We start from the raw sequence: 20,219 nt of genomic DNA on the forward strand, positions 1-20,219 counted from the left end.
GTGGGAAGGGAGGGAAGGGTTATTTCCTGCCACATACAGCATCTTCTTTTTTATAGCATGGTTTTCTCCACACCTGAAGTGGAAAGAGACATATTTACTTCCCTCTGTTATAGTGATGAGCAGCAAACAGCTCATGCCAATAAAAAATACCTTATGCTAAGACTGGCTGCCGAAAATTGAATTCATGTTCCATGTTCCTTACCAAACAAATAAATATTTTTAGTTTCACAGCTACCAAAGGCTCCCGAGAACACCAGATCCAGCTACACAAGCCTTGAATGCCTCCAGATTCATGGTTGTGTGAAGCCAAAATAGAAAATAATCCTTTGTGTGGCTCCTTTCTGCCTAGATTCACTGGCCTGGCAGAGTCCTGAATAACAGGAAACCATTTCCAAAGCTGGATAAGCACAAAAAATTCTTCCACTGCTCCATGAACAATCTTCAGGAGAATGAGGAAAAGTTTGTCAAGGGTTTGTACATCACAGCTGTGGCACATCCTGTGACACAGTGTGTGCAAAAGCTGATCTGACCTCAACGTTTGCACAATGCTGAAGAGCAAAGCTGGGCTCTGCTTCACTGGACAGAGAAGTTGGAGATTGCACAAGAGAAGGATCACAAGGTGATTTGTAAAATGTCACCAGCCTTCCCCAGTACTCCAGCTCCTGGCCTCCAGGGATTCAGACTGTTTGATTTCAGTACCACTGTCCTCAGATGATGTTCCCACCCACAAGTTACAGCCTTTATCACATGGAAGCTTTTCAGTCACAGCTGTCACAGTTCCACACCCTAAACCTAAATCTCCACATATTCCATTTTGTATTGATAGAACTGGCTATGGCCTGCAGCAATTGCAGGCAGTAAAGTCTGCAGCCACTGTACCTGAATCCCAACAAGGCTCACAAATCAGAATCCTCACCCTAACATTCACACTTCCTTGATAGCACAAAAGAAATGTACCTTTCAGAAATGGAAAACTGAGATGCAGCCCTGAACAGCCCAACATAACATGGCAAGTCCATATTATATCAGAATAGAAAAGCAAATCTGACTCTCAAGCCTGTACTAAAAATATTTAAGTTGGAATTTCTCAGCCTGAATCTGCAGTCTGCTATGTGGTGGCTCCACCTGCCACTAAGTCTTTTGTCAGAATCCTCTCCTTTTGGAAGCAAACTGACTGGTGTTCAACAGGCAGTTATACCTAGCCTTGTAAAAGACCACAAGGAACAACTATCTGCACAAATTAGAGAGTCTCCATTTCTCTTCCTGTGTGTCAGCTGTGAAATTGGAAACAGCTTTGGACTCCAAGGAGGGTAAGTACAGCCTCTGACAGTCTTCTCCTGGAGTGGCTCTTCTTATGCAAGATCTATTTCTGATCTCTGCCTGACAGCAAACACATCCTCAGGCATTTCCAGGAAGTCCCAGACAAAGGCAGCAGCAAATGGCCAATCCTGACCCAAGAGTCTCTGGGAGGGAGGTGAGTTGGCTCAGACTAAAGCCAGGGACATTGCTCTGGACAAACAGGAATGAAACGGCATCCTGGACAGTTTGGTGGGAGGAACAGACTGGAGGGAGTGTAAACATTTTACACAAACAACTAAGCAGTTAACACCTCACTACTGACCTGGGCTGGATTGCAGCCAATGTTCTAGATGGGAAAAAAAAACTTAACAAACCCAAAACCACTAGTAACCAATACACTGTCTTTTTTAGTCCTTTATTTATCCTTACACATTCAAAATATTAAGTTAACCCTTCTTGTGCACGTTATAAGAATTTTCATATGCTGCTGGCTTCCCTCAAAGTTTCTCGAAGTCCAACAGGATCTGCTCTCCTCTGCCAAAACAAAAAGTTACAAACACCAAACAAGCAGCCACTGAACTGACCCCCCAGGGAAAATTTCCAGCGCCAAGGCCTCTGGACAAAATACCAACTCCCTTGTATTCCTACAGGAAGAGGGGCTCAGCCAAGCCAGCTATCTGAGGAACCAGACCCTTCCTGCTACACCAGCCTGCAGCTTCTCCACAAGCACCAGGTCAAAACACAGCACTGCCATTCTACAAACATCTGACAAATCTGGCACAAAGGAGATCTCCACTGGACAAAAGAGTCCAAGGATGGGAATAGAACCAGCAGGAAACAAGACACTGGATTTTAAACCACAGCTCTGGTAACAAGAGCTCAAGGCTTGAACGCAGAGGCGTGCAGCACCTAACTACAACAAGCAACCCTTTACATGCCCACTGAAAAGAGGGTAGACAAGGGCATTTTTTAAGCCCTGTGTTGATATTTGGTTGAAATTTGTACAACTGAAAGCTGTCATAAAAAGCACTGAGGTTACAACACATGCTGATCCAGGACTGGATCCCTCTTCCAAGCAGCAGCTTAGTGTGAAATCAACGGTGGCAAATCACAACATTGTGAACACACAGCAGTGGTCTCCAAATCTCAGGGCAGCAGCAATCCTGGTGTGCTTGTGCTCCAGAGCCCTCAGGTGGAAACGAGAAGGGCGTGGGTTTGACCTCTCAAGGGGACCCCTCACAACAGCTGTAAAGCACTTGTCAGCTTGGAGATCATAATTTGCTAAGTGCCGATTGTAACTCATCTAGGGAAGGAAAACATGTTACATCAGGGCTTACAGGAGCACAGGAGTTCCACTGGACAGTGAGCACCCTGGAGTGAAGGATACAGTTTCATAAGATGCAGAAAGGCGAATTAACAGCTCACCACTGCCAAAAATGGAGAGGTTTTACTCCCTCTTCCAGACATGTGCTGCTGCCACTTACTTGTGCAGGCTCTGGCTCTGACAAGACCCCTCTGTGAACCAGTCCAACAGGATATACACCCAGTGGGAAAAAGCTGACTGTCTTCTCTGGGGTCAGGGAAGAGAGGAGCACAGCAGTCAGCAGGAAGGGATATGTCAAACAGCATGTCAGACAACACAGAGGAGAAAGGATAAGTAAAAGTAAAGCCCTCTCCCCCTTGAGCAGCAGCAGGACCACCACCTCAGACACCCCAGCAGCACACAGGTACCACACAGCCAGGAACAGCACTGCTAAGGATCCCTGTGATCCTCTCCATCTGCTTATGTAAAAATGGGCTTGGACACAGTCACAGACAAATACAGCCAGAGCTTGCACATTCCAAGTTAATTATGTGCCTTTTCAAAAGTAACAGAAACAGGAAAGCATGTGGACCCTATTACCAATAAAGGGAAGAGTAGGATTTGCATGGTTATGCAATAATGGACATGGAACTTGAGGGGAAAAAAACAGCATCTTTTAAGCTGTGGAAATCCTATCCAAGCAGCATAAACAGATCTGAGTATAGACCCATCTAGGCAAAGTGCCAGTTACAAAATTTGAGACTCACATAAAGATGATGAAATAAAGGACTGAAATACTAGTGTAAATTCTGAATTCATTAAAAGAATTCTGAATTCATTAAAAGCATTAGAAGAACCAATTCTGCCAATGAGATGCAGAGTGCCCTGGCTACCAGCAGAAGGAGGACTCCAGTAATAAAGAATAGGGACACTAAAGAGACTCTGTAATCATACCCATATTTAGTACAGTCTTATTGAGGCATTCCTATCCTGAAGGCTCTTAAATGGGATATCAGAATGCAGACTTGACAGATTTTAGACCTGGAAACACATATTTTTCATTAGCTTCAGCAACTTCCCATTCAGTAACTAACAAGCATAGCTCCCAAAAGCATAAATGCAAAGAATATTCAACAAATGCAAATCTACCCTTAAAAAAGCACGGTATCTCAAGATTTAAAAGCCTGTGTCAATAAGGAGAGACAGAGTCCCAGCAAATCTCACCCAGATAAAAAGTTCGTATATTGAGATATAAATAAAGACTTGCTGGCTTGATGGGTTGTTTCCCTTTTTTTTTAATGGGAACTTGTGTCAAATGTGGTTTAACTGGCTTGTTAAAAGTCTAATTATTAAGGAAGTAGTCTCAAAATGGTGGATGTTTCTTTTAAAAAGTTTTCATTTCTGCAAAGGTTCTCTGCAGCAGGGTGGGAGCAGACTTGGAAGCAACACCGAAATCTTTGTAAGCCAAAAAGTGTAAGTCATCATCAAAAACTGACTTTACACAAAGCGCTGCCAAAAGCACAGTGTAAACTCACAGAACAGGGCAGGGGGAAATGACAACAAAATATTTCACATTTTTCAGTCCTGTGGATGTTGGTACTACTTATAACTATAATAGGTAGAAAGTTTTAAAATGAAGCTTTCAGTCTGATGAGCACTGCACTGTAACTTAAAAATAACCCAAGTTATTGCAGATAGCGGGCAAGCAACAGCTCTGAAAGACAACAAAGTACAAGGGGCCAAGAAGCACATGGTTAAAAATCTAGTTAGAGCAGCTTCTTTCCACTTTAAAAGCAGCTTCTGGGAATGAAAGGAGGACAGTGTTTCAGAAATTAACGTGGGAACTGGTCCCCCAGTCCACTTTGGGAGATGTGGGTGGCAATTCGATGGAGACTGCTGATGGCTCTGTAGCTGCAGAGCTCTGACTGAGGGGTGGTTTTGGGTTTTTTTTAGCATTGGCAGAAGAATGTGGCTCAAAAGTTTCACAATGTCATGACACTGGCCCACTGCAAGAAAGAAAATTGTTAAATCTAGATAGAAAACTAACATTTTTAGAACTGGAGTATATTGGAGCAGTGGATGGAGAAGAGCTGGAGAGTGTTTAAGGTTCTCTTATCTCCTCTTACATGAGAAGGTAGATGACCCATCATTGTACCTGTCATCTGGTATCAGGACACAAGTACCAGTCACAAGTCTCTTGCTTGTTTCAGCAGCAGCAAGAGAAATAGTGAGGATATTTTACCAAGAGCAGTATTAATAAAGCAATTAAAAGCATGACAGCTTCTTCATTTCAGTGCCCTGAACACAAGTTGTTGTTGTTATTTGATAAAGAAAAATTTTATTCTATCAACCAAAGGTTGTTACTCACAAGAGAACTCTTGACTGCAGAAAAGAAAAACTGAGAAAAAAAATTCCTAAGATTAAAAAGAAAGTAGATTTTTGAGAGGTAGAGATGAGTAAGAGAGCCCGATCTCCAACACTGACCAAAAATGGAAATGGCAGCAATACTGAAATAGAAGCAGCATGAGAATAAACTTCCCTTTCAGAGGTACATGAAATAAATCCTTCTTCAAATTGCTTTCTAAAAAAGGATTTTCAGCATGATCTCTGATTGTCCCTCCACCAATCCTATGATAAAAGTCACCAATCCTCTGAGATAACTGGAGAGACTGTTCTACACAAGTCTAGAGAAGTCAAGACTCCCAGTGCCTACATATTTGCTTCGCTGAAAATAAGGTTGACTTCTTTGTCTCAGCTCATCATGTTCTTCCCTGCTATGCCCTGAACTAGGGCACAGAGGAAAAGAGATGAATTTTCTTATCCAGTACTTGGATGCACTCACATTTTATATGGATGTGTAGTTAAATCACATTCATCCCGTTACTGTTGGGTACTTTAAAACTAACCTGCTCCATCTCAAACCACAGTGGCATCCCCAGCCCTCAGAGAAACCCAGGGACCAGGCTCTGCCACTTACACACCCAATGTACCAAGGCAACGTCCCACACAAGCACAGAAGAGCAACTGCCCTCTCAGCAAGAACAATATTCCACTTCTATCTTTGTGACAAATCCAAGCCTAGAGTGTTTAAAGCAGCTGGAAAATAGAGCAACTCCAACTCCTTTCCCCCCTCCAAGATACAAAACAGAAAAAAACAAAAAAAAGCTGTTTCTGCCAAACAAGTACTGAATACACTGCATTCCATTTCATTAAAACAATTATTCAAAAGCCAGCCAAGAATTACATAAAGCTTCCTCCCTGCACCACCCCCAGCCCCTTCCTTCAGCCCCTCCTCCCCAGCAAACAGGCCTCCCAACCCTGCAAGGACAAGACCAAGCACAGGACACTGCTCCAAACACCTCACAGCCCCAATGGCTCTCCCACCCCACACACAGCATTTTCCAGAGCCAAGCAACAGAGTCAGGGGGCTCCAGCAGATCCAGCCAGCCCAGAAGCTCTCAGAGTTTCACACCACCACAGCCACACCACGGTGATCTGTTTCAAGCAGATTTCTCCTTCACATGTGATGGGAAAGTAGCATCCAACAAATGAAGCCCCTAACTAACCCTACTAGAAAGATAAATGATAACCTAACAGATTTTCTCTCAAACTCACAGCAAGGCTTTTAAGCGTGACCCTAAGACAGAAGGTGCTGGAGGCACTGGATTTAAGCAGTTAAGAAGTACAGGAGCAGCATGCCAGAGCAGCTGTGAGACACTGCCCAAGCAAACTGCTCAGAACAGCCAAGCAGCAAATCTCAGATTAAGCACAAGCAGGACAGACTGAAAACCACAAGCTTAGGGTTATAAGAACCTGACTGACAAATTCATCTCAAACTCCACACAGCCACTGCACAGCTCTCAGCCTGACTGACAGTGCTGAGCTCCTCATCTTTCACAGGAGAAATAAAAGGCAGCTTCTTCAGGCCAGTGCAGCTCACCCACTCACAACACTGAGTTGGCCACTGATAAGGGATTTCATGACGTGGATGAAATGGCATTTCATTCCCTCCCCCAGTGCTCCAGCTCCCTGCAGGGATCCTGTCTAACTGCTGGAGCTGCTCACAGCCGGGCAGAATAGTTCCAGCTGTGTGTCACACTGCCTGACCAGGCCTACACAGCCCAGAAAAAGTCTCCCATATAAAACCATAATGAACAGGAGCTTCAAACCAGAAACACTACTCTAGGCACCTTCCTCTTGGGGATCACCTCTGCCCAAAAGGCAGCAAAAAAACCAAAACAAACCAACCCAAACCTGGTCCCAAGGCAGCGGCTGGTGCTGAGAAACAGGGAGCAATGGATGCAACTAATGGTAAAACAAGATGAGCAACAGAGACCAGCCAAGCCATCATCTTATTCCAGTTCATGGGGCACCAGTAGCCTCAAGTGACATGCAGTTAGCCCTAGGCGTTTATGTCTGACCCAGCTGAAATTAGTGGCTTCAACCCAAAAGAAACCTTTTCACAGAGAAGCCCTGAACTGGTTTAGGACCATGAAAGAGGATAAAACAAGGGAGTACTAAGCCCCTAATCCACGGCAAATTATTTACAGCCCTCTTGCCCATGACCTTTTTCTACCTCTGGCTTCTTTCACCATCTCCTGCTCTTATTAAAACTCATCCTAACCACAGTCCCTGAACAACCACAAACTTCCCCATGGCACAAAGTGAAATTCTCTGTTCACCTTCCTCTTCAGCAATGGAAATAAAGCAAGATCCTGTGAGGCATCAAGACAGACACAGGATTAATTCTGTCTGCCAGCTCAGTTCTGTGACAAAAACACGGGACTGGTTTATTCCTGGAGCCCCCATACAGTCTGATTTATAGCTGAGCCATTTAAAGCACAATTCCCCATGCAGAGTGTCTTTCAGAAGGTTTATTCCCTGGAGTGCCATTTACTTTTCTTTTATGTTCTTCAAATGATTTGCAAAATGTTAGAGGTTTAAACACATGCAATAAACAGCAAAAAACCACAAGAAATCAAGCTACACTCCACTGCACGCTGCCAGCCAGGCACTCAGTACCTCACCCAGCAGAGCCATCTCTGCAGATATGCACAGTGAGAACACTGTGAGAAGTGGCATGACAAGCTGCACTGGACAACTTCAGACTATCTCAGCATCATTTAAATAACTTGAACTGAAATTGTCCACAGTGTAGAGACAGTCCAGCACAGGGAAAAAGGAGCCAAGCTCTAACAATGCAGGCTGCCTCCCCCTGTGGCCTGCCATAAGTTCTCTTGGCTCCTCAGTTTACAGTTGTCTCAAACTGCTTAGATAAATTTCCCATGTAAATTCAGAATAGTTACTGTCTGCTAAAAGAAAAAGCTGCATTTGTGTGAGCAGAAAAAGTTACCAGACTCCTAAACAGCACAAACACATAACCTCAGGGACTCAGTTCCTGTAACTGAAACACCAACACCAAACTTGTTCTGCAGCACTCCAGTTCCCATTTCAACTTGTTTGTTTCATTGGGATTTAAAAACACCCATGCCCAGAAGAGAAAGCACGGATTTTAACACCTAGCTGGTTGCTGCTGCTCTGGGGCCATTTGCAAAGAGAACGAGCATGAATGGGAAAAACAGCTAAAACTGATACAAGGAAGTCATCCCCCACCTCCTATTTTTATGGTATATCTTTAGCACACAACATTCCTTGAATGACTTCATGACGCTCTGTGGTAAAGGGAAAGACGAGGGCAGAGCCACTGCGGGGAACTTGGAAAGGAAAGAAAATCTTTTCTCCCTACTCACAGCCTGTCATAATGGGGGGTGAAGAAAGGATGAGCAATCAGAAAGGCACAGAGGGAATGTTCAACGGGCCTGAGAACGGAATAAAAACTTGTAAATCTAATTTAAACTTGCCACTGTAAACTTTTCCAGCAATGGTGACCAGAAAAGCTTGAAAGAAGCTTTTCAGCTGGAAGCTATTTCAGAAACACAAAGATCTCAACCAACATAACCACACGTTGCAGGTAAGGGGTAATTACCCCTGTTTCACAGACAGAGAAACAACATGCCTTAAGTTAGGGTACATTTTTGAGGCTGTGGAGAAATGGTTACCTTATGCTATATTAAACATAACCCACAGCTGAAGGAGGTAGCCTCACTTCCCAGTCCAATGTGCATGGAAAAAAAACGACTTTGAGAAGAATCAGCTTGCTGATGCAGTTAACTGTCCAACAGTTAATGTGGACACAAACAAAGGAGATGGCCACAGGGAACACCTCAGCAGCCAGCTTAAATCAGGTGAAACCAATTTGAGATCACAACTTATTCTCTAACCCATTCAACTTCAACCAAAGTGGAAAGTAATGCTGCCACTTCTTGCTTCTACTCTGCACTAGTGGATGTAGTAATCCTGCCACAGATGAGACAGTTCCCTACTTAACATTTTACAATGCAATATCCTAACAGTCACGATAACCTGTACTCCCAGGGTTTGTTACTAAACCTCAGTTAGTTAGGACAGGTCTGAAGTGAGCAAGGAACTCATTCCCTAATCACAGAGTGAGAAAGCTTCCACAGACAATGTCTCACTTTCAGGCAGCTGGAACAGAAGAGCATCTTCATTAACAGCTTCCGCATCAGACAAAAAGGGACACACAGGATCAGTGCACAAAGAGGGAAGCACAGCCTGAGACCAGAGCAGGAAACTGGGACCAGAGATCCTATTCACTCACACTGATTTTCCACTAGCACTCACAACTGCATTCAGAATCTGCTCTGGCTGTCTCCAAAGCTGCATCAGATTCTGGGTATCACAACTAACACATTAGTTCGATTCAAACTAGATTTGTTTTGTGGCCAGGGACAGCCTTTTTACCCCCTCTAATTTTAATATAAGGGTTTTTATCTGTCAGTCTGAGCAGCAGATCAGAAAACCAACTCTGATCTAAATAGAAATGCATTATTAGTCCTTGTTCTGCTGCCAGACTTTAAAATTTTAGCTGTCATTTCTACAGTTTCACAACTTGTTTCATATAACAGATAGATTTCAAAGGGCATGAGGTGAGGAAAATGGGTCCAGAAAAACTGAAGAATTGTGATCCCTAGGAAAGGAAGAAAAAGGAGAGAGAGAGAGAGAGAGAGAGAGAGAGAGAGAGAGAGAGAGAGAGAGAGGGAGATGAAGATGTATGAGAAGTTTCCCATTTGTTTCTCTAGTGGCAGAGATGGTGTCGGAGGATCAGTTTTAACCAGGAGGGCAGCTGAACACTCAGGATAAGTTGACCTCTCCCAGAGAGGGACAAAGGAGCTAAAGACAGCACAGAGTCCAGCCTTTCCGTGGAAATAGAGCAACAAGAAAAGAAGCCTCTCTCTGCATCGCACACTGCTTGAGGCAGAGGACTCCCTGTCTGAGCTGCTCAGGACAATGAAGTCCCTGTTTTACGAGGGGTCACAACAGCTAAGGAGCTGAAACAAGTCAGAACCCCATTGTGCAGAGCATTAGTTCTGTTTACAGCCTTCTCGCCCAGCAGCAGGAAGGACTCAGAAATCTGAGCCAGTAGAAAGCCAAGGCACCAAATTACTTTACCAGTGCTTCCCCTAATACCATTTCCTGGGTGTAGCTGACCTTAAGCAATTTCACAGCAAACTTTAGTCAAGTGACCCCAAAACCCACAGCATTTGACTCCCAAACGAAAGGAACTGAGTCAGAAACAGGCAAGCATCCCCCTCTGGAGAGGGACAGACAGCACCGCCCTGCAGAGCACAGCAATCTTCCAAATGTTAGGACAGATGACAGATGGAAACACATGCACCTCCCTCCACACTCCCATGAAAAATCAATGGCAAGATTGCTCCCTTTAAAGTCAATCTTGAGAGGATTAAGCACTGAAGAGAGGGTGGATTAGAGTTCCTAAAACAGAGGAAAACAACTAATAAAGCAAAATCTCTTGTGCCCTTGAACTATGCACCCAGAATTTTGAAGTCAAATTGCTAGAAAAACTTTATGCAAAAGAAAAATCCTTCTAGAAGTGAGAAAGCACACCTAAACAAAACAGCTCGCAATGTAGTTGACGTGGACAGCCAAAACAGTGCCATAAACACGTCCCCATTAAACAGATATAACTTCTTTGTAGAACACCTTTTACAAGCTCTGGTGAATGCTGTTTTGTTTTTGGTTGCAAAATCCAGTTTAAAAATATCTGAAGCCTTTGAAAACAATTTTGTTTTTTAAACAGCAGTAGAGAAGTGAGAATTTCGTCAAATGAAAGCTTCTAAAAGCCATTTCTGTCTGGAGTTACCAAAAGGTTTCCCAGTAGTATTTGCAAACAATCCTTTCAGAAAAAGGCTGTAAAAAACTTCTGGAGTCAAAATCAAAACAGTACTCTGACTAAAGCAAATGTAAAGTTTCTCTTCTCCTACTCCTCTCACCATAAATACATGACAGGTTCTACAAATTAGGTTTCTTCCTCTGCAACAAGCAGATCTGTTCCCTCATACTACACAGACAAGGCAGCCCCACAGTAACTCAACATCTCATTCAGTGTCTCATATTGTCTGAAGTGAGAATGTGTGGATGGTCACTTGTGTGCTGGAAGCACAGGCTGTGCTTTGGCAATCCCCTGAAAGGGCCAAGAGCCCCAAATCTGGATTCTCACTCTTGAGGACAAAGCTGTGCTCTCTGTGCCAATTTACAGCACTGCAGGACGGCAAATTCATTCAGCAAACTTCCTGTCAAACTCCAAGCACATCCGCAAACGCGCTTCCTCAGAGAGACTGCAGGGACTCAATCTGGAGGGAGACAAGCCCAGCCAGCTGCTCTCCTCCCCCTTCCCACCACGGGCTGCTCCAGTTTCCATCCAGCCCCAGCACTGCGTGTCCTGGGCCACGGAGGCTCCCCCAGAACAACTGGGTGCACAGCTCCAGCCTGCAGAAAGTTTCCTCTGTGAGCTTCTTCAACACTGGGGGAGGGGGGAAATGGGAATGAAGATTTTTTTTTCAACTCCAAACGAATCCTCAAAGCAAGACAAATCCATTCTCATACATTTCATAAACTCTCCAGTCCAAGAACCAAACTGAGATACTTCTGGACCTCCATTTTACAGTGGACATGTGCACACTGATCAAATGCTCCAACTCTAGGGAGAGGGAGGAGATTTTTGATAAAGGCAGGGAGTTAAGAACAGACACACCAATGGTCTCTGTGAGGGGTTCACTCCTGCCCAGCAAGGCCTTTCACTCACTGCTCATTTCTGCGCCACACAGATTGAGAAGCGAGGCATGGAAGTATCTGAGCTGATTTGACTTGACATCAACTCTGAACCTGCAAGTCCCAGCTCAATATCAAACTCCTTTTGGGCCAAAACTGCCCCTGGAAGCAGAGCAGCTTTGTCTACATGGCACTGTGCCTGAACCAACAAGTCCTGCCTAACCAGCTCGACTCTGGACAGAGCCAGTGCAGACGTCTGTATCCATGGCACAGTTAATCCACAACTCAGATAATCCACCCATAGATAATGAGGAAAGAAAAACAAACAACTCTCACTTGAGTTTGAAAGTCTGACTTATTTCAGGGGAGTTGTATCAGCACGGCACAGTTCCATTATGTGTGCATCCCAAGGTGAATGGCTTTAGAGCAGTAAGTGAGCCATTTTGGGCTAACAATGATTCACAGAGAGAAAACAGCTGGTGTGCTTTTCCGTGGTGAATTCTGTACACTACAGAAAAGCTTACAGAGAGAAGGGGTCACACTTTGTTTTGTTCAGCTGCCTACAGTCAATTAGATCTTGTCCAGTCTGAAAGGCTGTACAAAAATTGAGACAGACGCAGTGTAATTAAGACTTGATGAAATCAAGTTGCTCAGACTAAAAGTTCTAACTTCTGGTTGTCCCAATATACTTCAGAGCTCAGAAAAACAAGCCAGGCACAATTTCAGATCTTTTTCACAATTTCTTTGCAGTTTACCTCTAATTCTCCTAGAGAGCAAAGAAAAAATGTTAAGGGACTGCAGCAGCCTATTCCAACAAGTGGGAAGTCACAGTACCACTGTTCAGGAATGCAGCTCTTGCAGTGGGCACAGCGAGGCTCCCATGGTTTACTGAAGAGCATCCTGCTGAGACACTAAACTGGCCCTACACAGACCTGTATGCTCACCTTGAAGTGCTACTCAAGTCAATACACAGAATCCTGGGTGAATCCTGTTCTGACTAGCAATGCATTCCTGAACACGCTAGGAACTCGCACCACATCTCCAAGAGATAAGCAGAATGAGGGATATGAGAAAAGGTAAACAGAGCTGTCTCCACTTAAAGGAACAATAACCATGAGAAGAAGCTGCAGTAGAAATTACTTCTGTTTCCACCAACAGCTACTTCACTAAAGCAGAGGGTTTCATTCCCCAAGGATGACTCCTCCATGGGCACACCTTTCACCAGAAAGCCACACAGCAGATGGACTCCTTGCCCTGTAAGTTTTATCATTAGCCCAATTCAAAGTCTGTTTTCTGAAGGTGTGACCATCAGCTTAATGTCAGCACCATAATGTGAGCTTCCAGGTCCAGAAATAAACCTGCAATTTTCTTGGACTATATGTCGACAGGACGTCTGGTTTCTATTAAAGGTAGGATGGAAGTAACGGATCACAGCCCCTCCCCAGTGTCTGATTTAATCAGTTTCATAAGCGGAACTCAGTCGTCCTAATGCCTCCCAGAGCACAAGGGATTTTGGCAGATCCACACCCTTTCCGGCTTGGTACCAAAGGAACTCAAATTCTCTAGATCTTTCCCTTGAGACCAGTTGCCTGACATTTCTCCATTACACGGTTTCGGGAAACCAAACAATGCAGCCCACCTGGGAGAGGCAGAAGGAGGACAAGGATGAGCTCCGAGCCCGGCTGGGCTCCGCTTATCCCCCCAGGGCTCCCCACTCCATACCCGCGCAAAGTTCAGATCTCGCCCAAGAACGGGCTGGAGAGGCTGCGGCGGGGCAGGGGAGGCGATGTTTGCTGAAACCCGAGTACGCTCCGCGCTGCTGCGGGCACAGGAGCGCAGGACGCCCTTCCCGGCCGGGACAGCCATCGCCTGCCCTAGCTGCGGGCGGGCGGCGGCCCCGGGACAGCCCAGCCGCGGGGGCCCGGGCGGGGCGGGGAGCCGGGCTGGCCGGCGCGGTGCGCGGGGAGCGACACGTCCCCGGAGCGACAGGCGCGGCCCGAGCCCCGCGGCGCCGAGGGGCGCAGCGTGGCCGGGCGGGCCGCGGCCGCCCGGGGCGCGGCGGGGAGGCGGCCCCCGCTGCGGGGAACCCGCGCAGCTCGGAACTCACCCAAGTCGTCCATGGTGCCGCCGTGCCCGGTGCCGGTGCCGCCGCGCAAGGAGCCGCTCCCGCCCCGCCGGTGCCGCCGCCGCCGCCCCAGCGCCCGCAACTTTCCCGGCCCGCCCCCGCGCGCGCCCGCCCGCCCGCCAGCGCGCCCCCGCCGCGCGCCCCGCGCCGCCCCCTGGCGGCCGCCGCGGGAACCGCCAGCCCGGGCCGGGCAGAGCAGCGGGGTCGGGGCCCCGGGCTGGGAAACGGCCCCGGGACTGCCGGGAGAGGCCGCAGCGCCCGGAGCCGCCACCCGCGGGGCGCTGTCCCCGGAGCCAAGCCTGTCCTGCCGCACGGGAGCCGTCCCGCTCCTGCGGCCCCGCGCGCGTCCGGGACTGAGCGGGAACGCGACACGAGCCCCGCACTGTGCCCTGCAGGAGCCTTTCCCAGAGGAATTGTCCTCCCGGTACACTGATGCGGGCACACCGGGATTATTGGGTGCTGCGGCTGTGCCCCGAAAACCTTCAAACAAACATTTCAGAGCCTCAGCTGATTTACCCCATCCCAGGGAAGCTGGGCAGCAGAAACCTTTCCTGACCAATTTTCCATAAGCTGTGGCCACCATACAGGAAAGTCACCAGCTACTTCTCCTTTGCTGTGTTCAACGACTATAACAGCCCACCTGGATTTCTCATGTGATGATCTTGAACCATCATTTCCCACATGCTTTTCCTTTCAAACCTCTGTAGAACAACACTCCAAGGCAGCAAAGTCCTTGCTTTGTCTGAGCCACAGCACAGCCCAACCCTCATCTGATGAGTGTTTCCCACTGTGCTCCAGCCAAGTTGACACGGCAGTAAAGGCAGTTGCTCTGCCCAAACGTTCACTTCTTAATCTGATGAGAGCTACACCAAAAAATATCAGTGTGGGAACTGCCAAGGATCCAGGAAACATGACTCTTGTAGCTCTTTTCCTTACAAAATTACTACCAAGCCAGAGAATGTTCCCAGAACTGACAGCATGTCCTGTTGTTGAGCTGAGATTACGGAATTGTATTTCCATTAAACAGAGACCATGAGGTCAGCTGTGAGCAATCTCCAGTGCTGTATTTTTCACTCTCTAGGCACAAACATGCCCAGTTTCCCCTGCTAGCACAAGTCAGACATCATTATTTCCTGTGTTAAGTCATGCTTTAATGGGAATTATCGCTAGGGGGGCAGGGAAATATCTCTTCCCTCATCCCAGCCAATGCTTATGAATAGTCAAAAACCTCCAAGAAATTCATTCCAGCTTTTACTCCAAATACAGTTGTATTGGAGAACTAATATCCTTACTGAGATCTAAGTACAACACAAATGTAAGTAAAGACTTTCACTGCATGCTTCACCATCCATGCCAAAGATCTCACCTGACATCCCCTTGCTGGTCTGCCTCAGCAAAATGTAAAACATTATTTGGAGGGACTGTTAAATTTTCTCAAAATCCATCACTGGCTGTACAATGACAACTTCAGGATGCGTGTCCCCAGGTGGAGCAGCATAAACCACTAGCACTGACTGGTCACAGAGCAGATCTAAAGTCATTAGAAATATGTCCTTTCCTGGGGTCTGCATGTTTCCTCCACCAACATGTGACAAGCATGTGCCTCAACTTGGGTTGTATTTTTACCTCTGCATAAATAAAGTGCCTGCTGTGCTCTGTTCATATTGTAGCCTGGTATGCAGTTTTTATTTTCAGCTCCCTACGATGTCCTTTGGGAGTCTGGAAGTGAATGTAAATCAAGAAAGCAGTTTCTATTGTGTCTCAGGGCTGAAAATAAGCTGTCATAAAACCAGCTAGGGTTGCACCCACAAGAAATGGGTTATGTCCAAGATGCTCAGTGTTAAAAACTAAAAAATAAAGTCATTGTTTCTAAAGCTTTGCCTATGGCTTGTGCACTGCATTGAAAGGTGGGGTGGGAGGCAGGGCTGTCCCATGAGTGATACTATCCTCTAGGCATACTGCTTTTAAACCAACCTGCTCACAGCCAGGTGCTGTTCATAACTGAATTCTTCACACATTGACATTTCTTACCTAAAATTGCCAGTCCCTAACCCTCCCACGAGAGCTGAAGGAGTAGGGGCAGGTTAAAACCCCAGCTGCTGAGGCAACTCCTCAGTGGTGTGGGCTCAAGCCCTGTCCTTCCCAATGCCTTGAACTGCTGTTTCCTCATCATTGACCTGCTCTTTGCCTCAGACTCTCCCTGACTCACAAACACCTGCTTGCTGCTAGAAATACACAGCCTTCCTCTTATGCTGTGCCCTGTGCTGAGACATTTTGATTTACCCTTGTCTTTCACAGAAGGTGTAACAAGAGTTACCACCCCCGTTTGCAGATGGTAAACAGGGCTGGGAACTGGAAATGAAGTTATACAGTGAGTCAACATCAACAAAATGTTGAACTTTAGGGCTTCCTGTCTCCACACAATCCATGTTCAGAGTATTCCTGAGTCCACACAATCTGTGGCCAGAGTACTTGCTCAAGGCATCTTTCCCTCTTGTTGAAGAGTCATTTATTTACCAGTTACAGACCAAGTCCCTCAAAGGGCAGCTTAACCCACTGACCACACACAAGACCCTCAGAGTTGATGGATTAACATCCACCTGTGCCTTGTCATTTCAGACTGGCTGCCAAACAGAGGAGTGATCCAAGCTCATTTCATAACACCACCAAAGAAAAGCATCATTATTTTCAATCGCTGTCAGAGAAGAGAAATGAAACTACACTGGCCTGTGAGGCATGTTTAGAACTTACCTGTGCACTTTCCAGAGAGTGACTTGAAACTGCAGAGCAATGACAGCACCTTCATTGCAGTGTGTGCCCTCTGTGCTGTGCCACATGAACATCATGCAAGGGCATTTTGCTCTTTCTTCAGGTGAATGCAAGGGAAAAAATTTCAATCAGAGCTTTAGGTTTCAGGCAATAGCAGTAAATCACAACATGCAACTCCCACATTCGAGGTCCAACTTCACACTTGTTGAAAGGATCTCTTACAGCAAAATTAACAAACTTGGTTTCTGGATGTAGGACATTGCAATGCAGATTGAAAGCACCACACCAAGGCATTATCACAGACAATTCTGGCAGCAAAAATGAGAAACAACCAAGTGACAAATCCAATACTTACCAACACAGTTTATAAGAATCGACGAAATTACCTGAAGTGTATGACTCACTGCAAACTACATATGCCTTTGCTATTTACCAGTGTGACTTATTCTGCCAAAGGGTAATGGTATCCCTATGCTTCAGGGTTTGATTTCAAGTGATGTTGCTGGCAATAGGAACAAATGGGGAGACAAAGGCAATCTATGAGGTTTCACTGTCACTCTTGGTCACTGTTGTGTATGATATCCCAGCATGACTGAATGTTATTTTTAAAAAATAATAGTAATTATTAAGAGGAAACACTGATGTTCACTACTAAGTTTTCTACTCTACCAAAGTTCAAGTAGCTGCCCAGCTCAGGGTCTAAGGGCAGGGCAGGAGCATCAGATGGCACACGTGGATCTGATTCTCTGCCCATACAGAGCATGTCAGAGGCAGGCTGTCAGCAGCAGAAGGTTCATCTCACTCACACAGAGTGACAGAGGGCAGCTGCTCCCACCTGCAGCAGAGCCCCAGCCGAGCTGCTGGGCAGTGGTCACTACTCTCCCTCTGCAGGGCCTGCCTAGCAACTCAATTGCTGCAAATTAGAAAGGATGGGTTTACTTATAATAGGCGTTGGCACCAGTAGCTGCTTTTTCCAGAGTAAAGGTTTCTTTGACAATAAAGAGCCTTTTTCTATTTTTTTTTTTCTTAAAGCAAGTGATGTCAATAAAGAATTGCACACAAAATGGAGTTTACAGTACTTTACACTAAGTGTTCCCTAATGGGTTTTTGAGGACTTCTGCAGCTGGGGAAGCACGATTCAGACTTTCCCTCTCCCTAGATTCCTCCCTTCCTGTTGAGAGGCTGAACTCTCCTAAGGATCCTGCTCTACAAGAGCTATTCCAGAAACCTTTCTCCCGCACCTAAGCCCCTCCACTTCCGTTTTCGCTGACCGATTCATTTTTCAGTAATTTTGAGAGAAAAAGAAACGAGCTTTTCATTTAACAGCGCCCTCATTTTATTAAACCGCTGTTTTGGCGGCAGCAAACCAGGACAGCGCCGACAGAACATAAACCGGATTGTCTTCCCCACTAGACTTCTCCAGTCGCGAGACAGAACCCACTCAGTCACACTCTTTACAGTGATATCCTCTCTTGATTTTCATCTATTTTTCACCAGAATTTTCAGTCTCCGTAGAGACTGTCAAAAATTGCCAATGCCGACTATATTTCAAGTCGTCATGGCGGGGTATTGGGAAAAGTTTTCAATTAGCAATAATCGCGCCTCGGATTAACCTCATTGGCTACGATACTGCCACTGCGCAAAGCTGACGGGGCTACCCCGCCGCCGCCGCCACTGGCCCCGGGGCTGCCGCCCAGCTCGCGGTGAGTGCCGCCGCCCGCCCGCTCCTGCCTGCACCCTCCCGGCTGCGCCCCCCGCCTGCCCCGAGCCCCCCGCGCTCCGCCGGGACCGGGGGGGTTCCGTTCTGCGCTCCATTCTGGGCCCCCGGTACACCCGCAAAGGCTGCTGGGAGGGAATATGCAAAGTAAGCGTGACGTCACGGCGGGCAGCCCCGCGCAGAACGAGAGGGTCCCTCCGCGCATCCCCGGTGTACCGAGCCCGGGCAGCCCGGACCGTGAGCCCCGGCCAGCCCCGAGCGGCCACCGCGCCGGGGAGCGCATCCCAGCTCGAGTCCCTGCCCAGCATGCCCGCTCCTGCTCCGCACAGGGCACTGTTTAAGAAACTGAGCGCGCTTTTCATAAAGAATTCGGTGTCTTTTTTTTTTTTTTTAACGTGCTGAACGAGAAATTATCAATGAAACTAGACGTGGAGTGACGCGTATACTGAGTTATCCCCACTTCTAAGAATAAGACTCTTAAATATGCCGAGTTATCCCCACCTCTGAGAGCGAAACGCTTGAATTCATGCCCTTACACTTTTCTGTACGTCTATCTTTTAACCACGCTAGATCCGCCTCCGTAGAGGCTCTCAAAAATTGCCAATGCCGACTATATTTCAAGTCGTCATGGCGGGGTATTGGGAAAAGTTTTCAATTAGCAATAATCGCGCCTCGGAATACCCTCATTGGCTACGATACTGCCACTGCGCAAGGCTGCCATGGGGCCGCTCCCTCCCGGCACCGGGGCCGCCGCGCCCCCGCCCCGCTCAGAGCGTCTGCAGAGGGGCCCGGTGCTCCCCGCCCGCAGCCCCCCGCCCGCAGCCCGCACAACACTGCGGCGCCCGGGGATGGACCGGGAGGCCACGGAGGGATGCACCGGGGGCCCGTGGCACCGCCGGGACCCGCGGAGGTTGCCGGGAGGGCAGTATGGTAATGAGCGGCCGGGAAGGCGCTGCTCGAGCCGGGGGCATTGCCCAAAAATCGCGGGTTTCCATCCTGGGAGGAGCGGGGCCGCTCTCGAGGAGCACCGGGGAGAAAGGGCGTCTGTCGGGTGCCACCAAAGCAAAGTCATCACCCAACGGTTTAAAACACGTTTAAACTCCTAAAGTATAGATCACTGAAAGTCGTTTAGACTCACGAAGCTGCCAAAAAGAAGGCTGCACTCCATAGCTAAGCCCAGGGGCAGAGGGACAGGCAGGGTGGCACTGCAGGATGCTCTTCTCCCTTGTGATCACAGAATTACACACTGGTACACAGACGCTCAGGCTCACCTGGTTTTTTAAATTACTGTAAGAGACCAAAAAAAAAAAGTATTAAAACTTTCTGCAATGTTTGGAACTGTTTAGCAAGAGCTCTTTGGTGAATGCATTTGAAAAGCAGTCGAAATCTTTAGAAAGAGCACATTGTCTGTAAGACTGCTGGGCATCCAGTGCACCAGGCTGCTACCATACAGCAGTCTGGCCTTCCTCATATTATTTGTTCCTCACAAATATAAGCCTCATTTGAAGAAAAACAAAGCAAACACAAAACCCAAACAAAACAAAAAAGAAGAAAAAGAAGAAAACCAAACACGAACTCCTTATTGCCAGGCAAACGAAACAAATTATCAGGTGATTATTGAGCCTGAAACCTGCACCGAGCAGGGAGGCAAAGAGATGGGTTCCTGCCAGGGTGCACAGTCGGCAGCAGACAGATCGGCACTGCCCTAGTTCCCAAGCTAGACGTATCTTTAACAGCCCTCAGCGGATTTTTCTTCAGTAATTTATTTAGCCACATTTTAAGCCTAAAACATGTTGGTATTGGTTAAAAGAAAACACATATTTTATAACGACAAGCATCTACAATGCATTTTAGCA

General features: G+C 47.0%; 1 protein-coding gene and 2 non-coding genes across 3 annotated transcripts in view; all 3 read right to left on the reverse strand.

Annotated features, from left to right (window-relative positions):
• The window catches only part of LOC118693058 (paxillin), a 41,648-nt gene extending 28,030 nt beyond the window's left edge, over positions 1-13,618 (reverse strand). The window contains exon 1 of the mRNA XM_036393370.2: positions 13,468-13,618. Coding sequence (XP_036249263.2) covers positions 13,468-13,618 — 151 coding nt within the window. The remainder of the gene's footprint in view (positions 1-13,467) is intronic.
• Positions 13,619-18,152: 4,534 nt separating this feature from the next.
• LOC118693226 (U4 spliceosomal RNA) lies at positions 18,153-18,293 on the reverse strand. Its single transcript, XR_004981236.1, has one exon. It is a non-coding gene; the product is annotated as a U4 spliceosomal RNA (small nuclear RNA).
• A 645-nt stretch (positions 18,294-18,938) lies between these two features.
• Positions 18,939-19,079, reverse strand: LOC118693227 (U4 spliceosomal RNA). The gene has a single exon (XR_004981237.1). It is a non-coding gene; the product is annotated as a U4 spliceosomal RNA (small nuclear RNA).
• Between the last annotated feature and the right edge of the window lie 1,140 nt (positions 19,080-20,219).

Source organism: Molothrus ater, chromosome 18, assembly GCF_012460135.2.
Source record: "Molothrus ater isolate BHLD 08-10-18 breed brown headed cowbird chromosome 18, BPBGC_Mater_1.1, whole genome shotgun sequence".
Lineage (NCBI taxonomy): Eukaryota > Metazoa > Chordata > Aves > Passeriformes > Icteridae > Molothrus > Molothrus ater.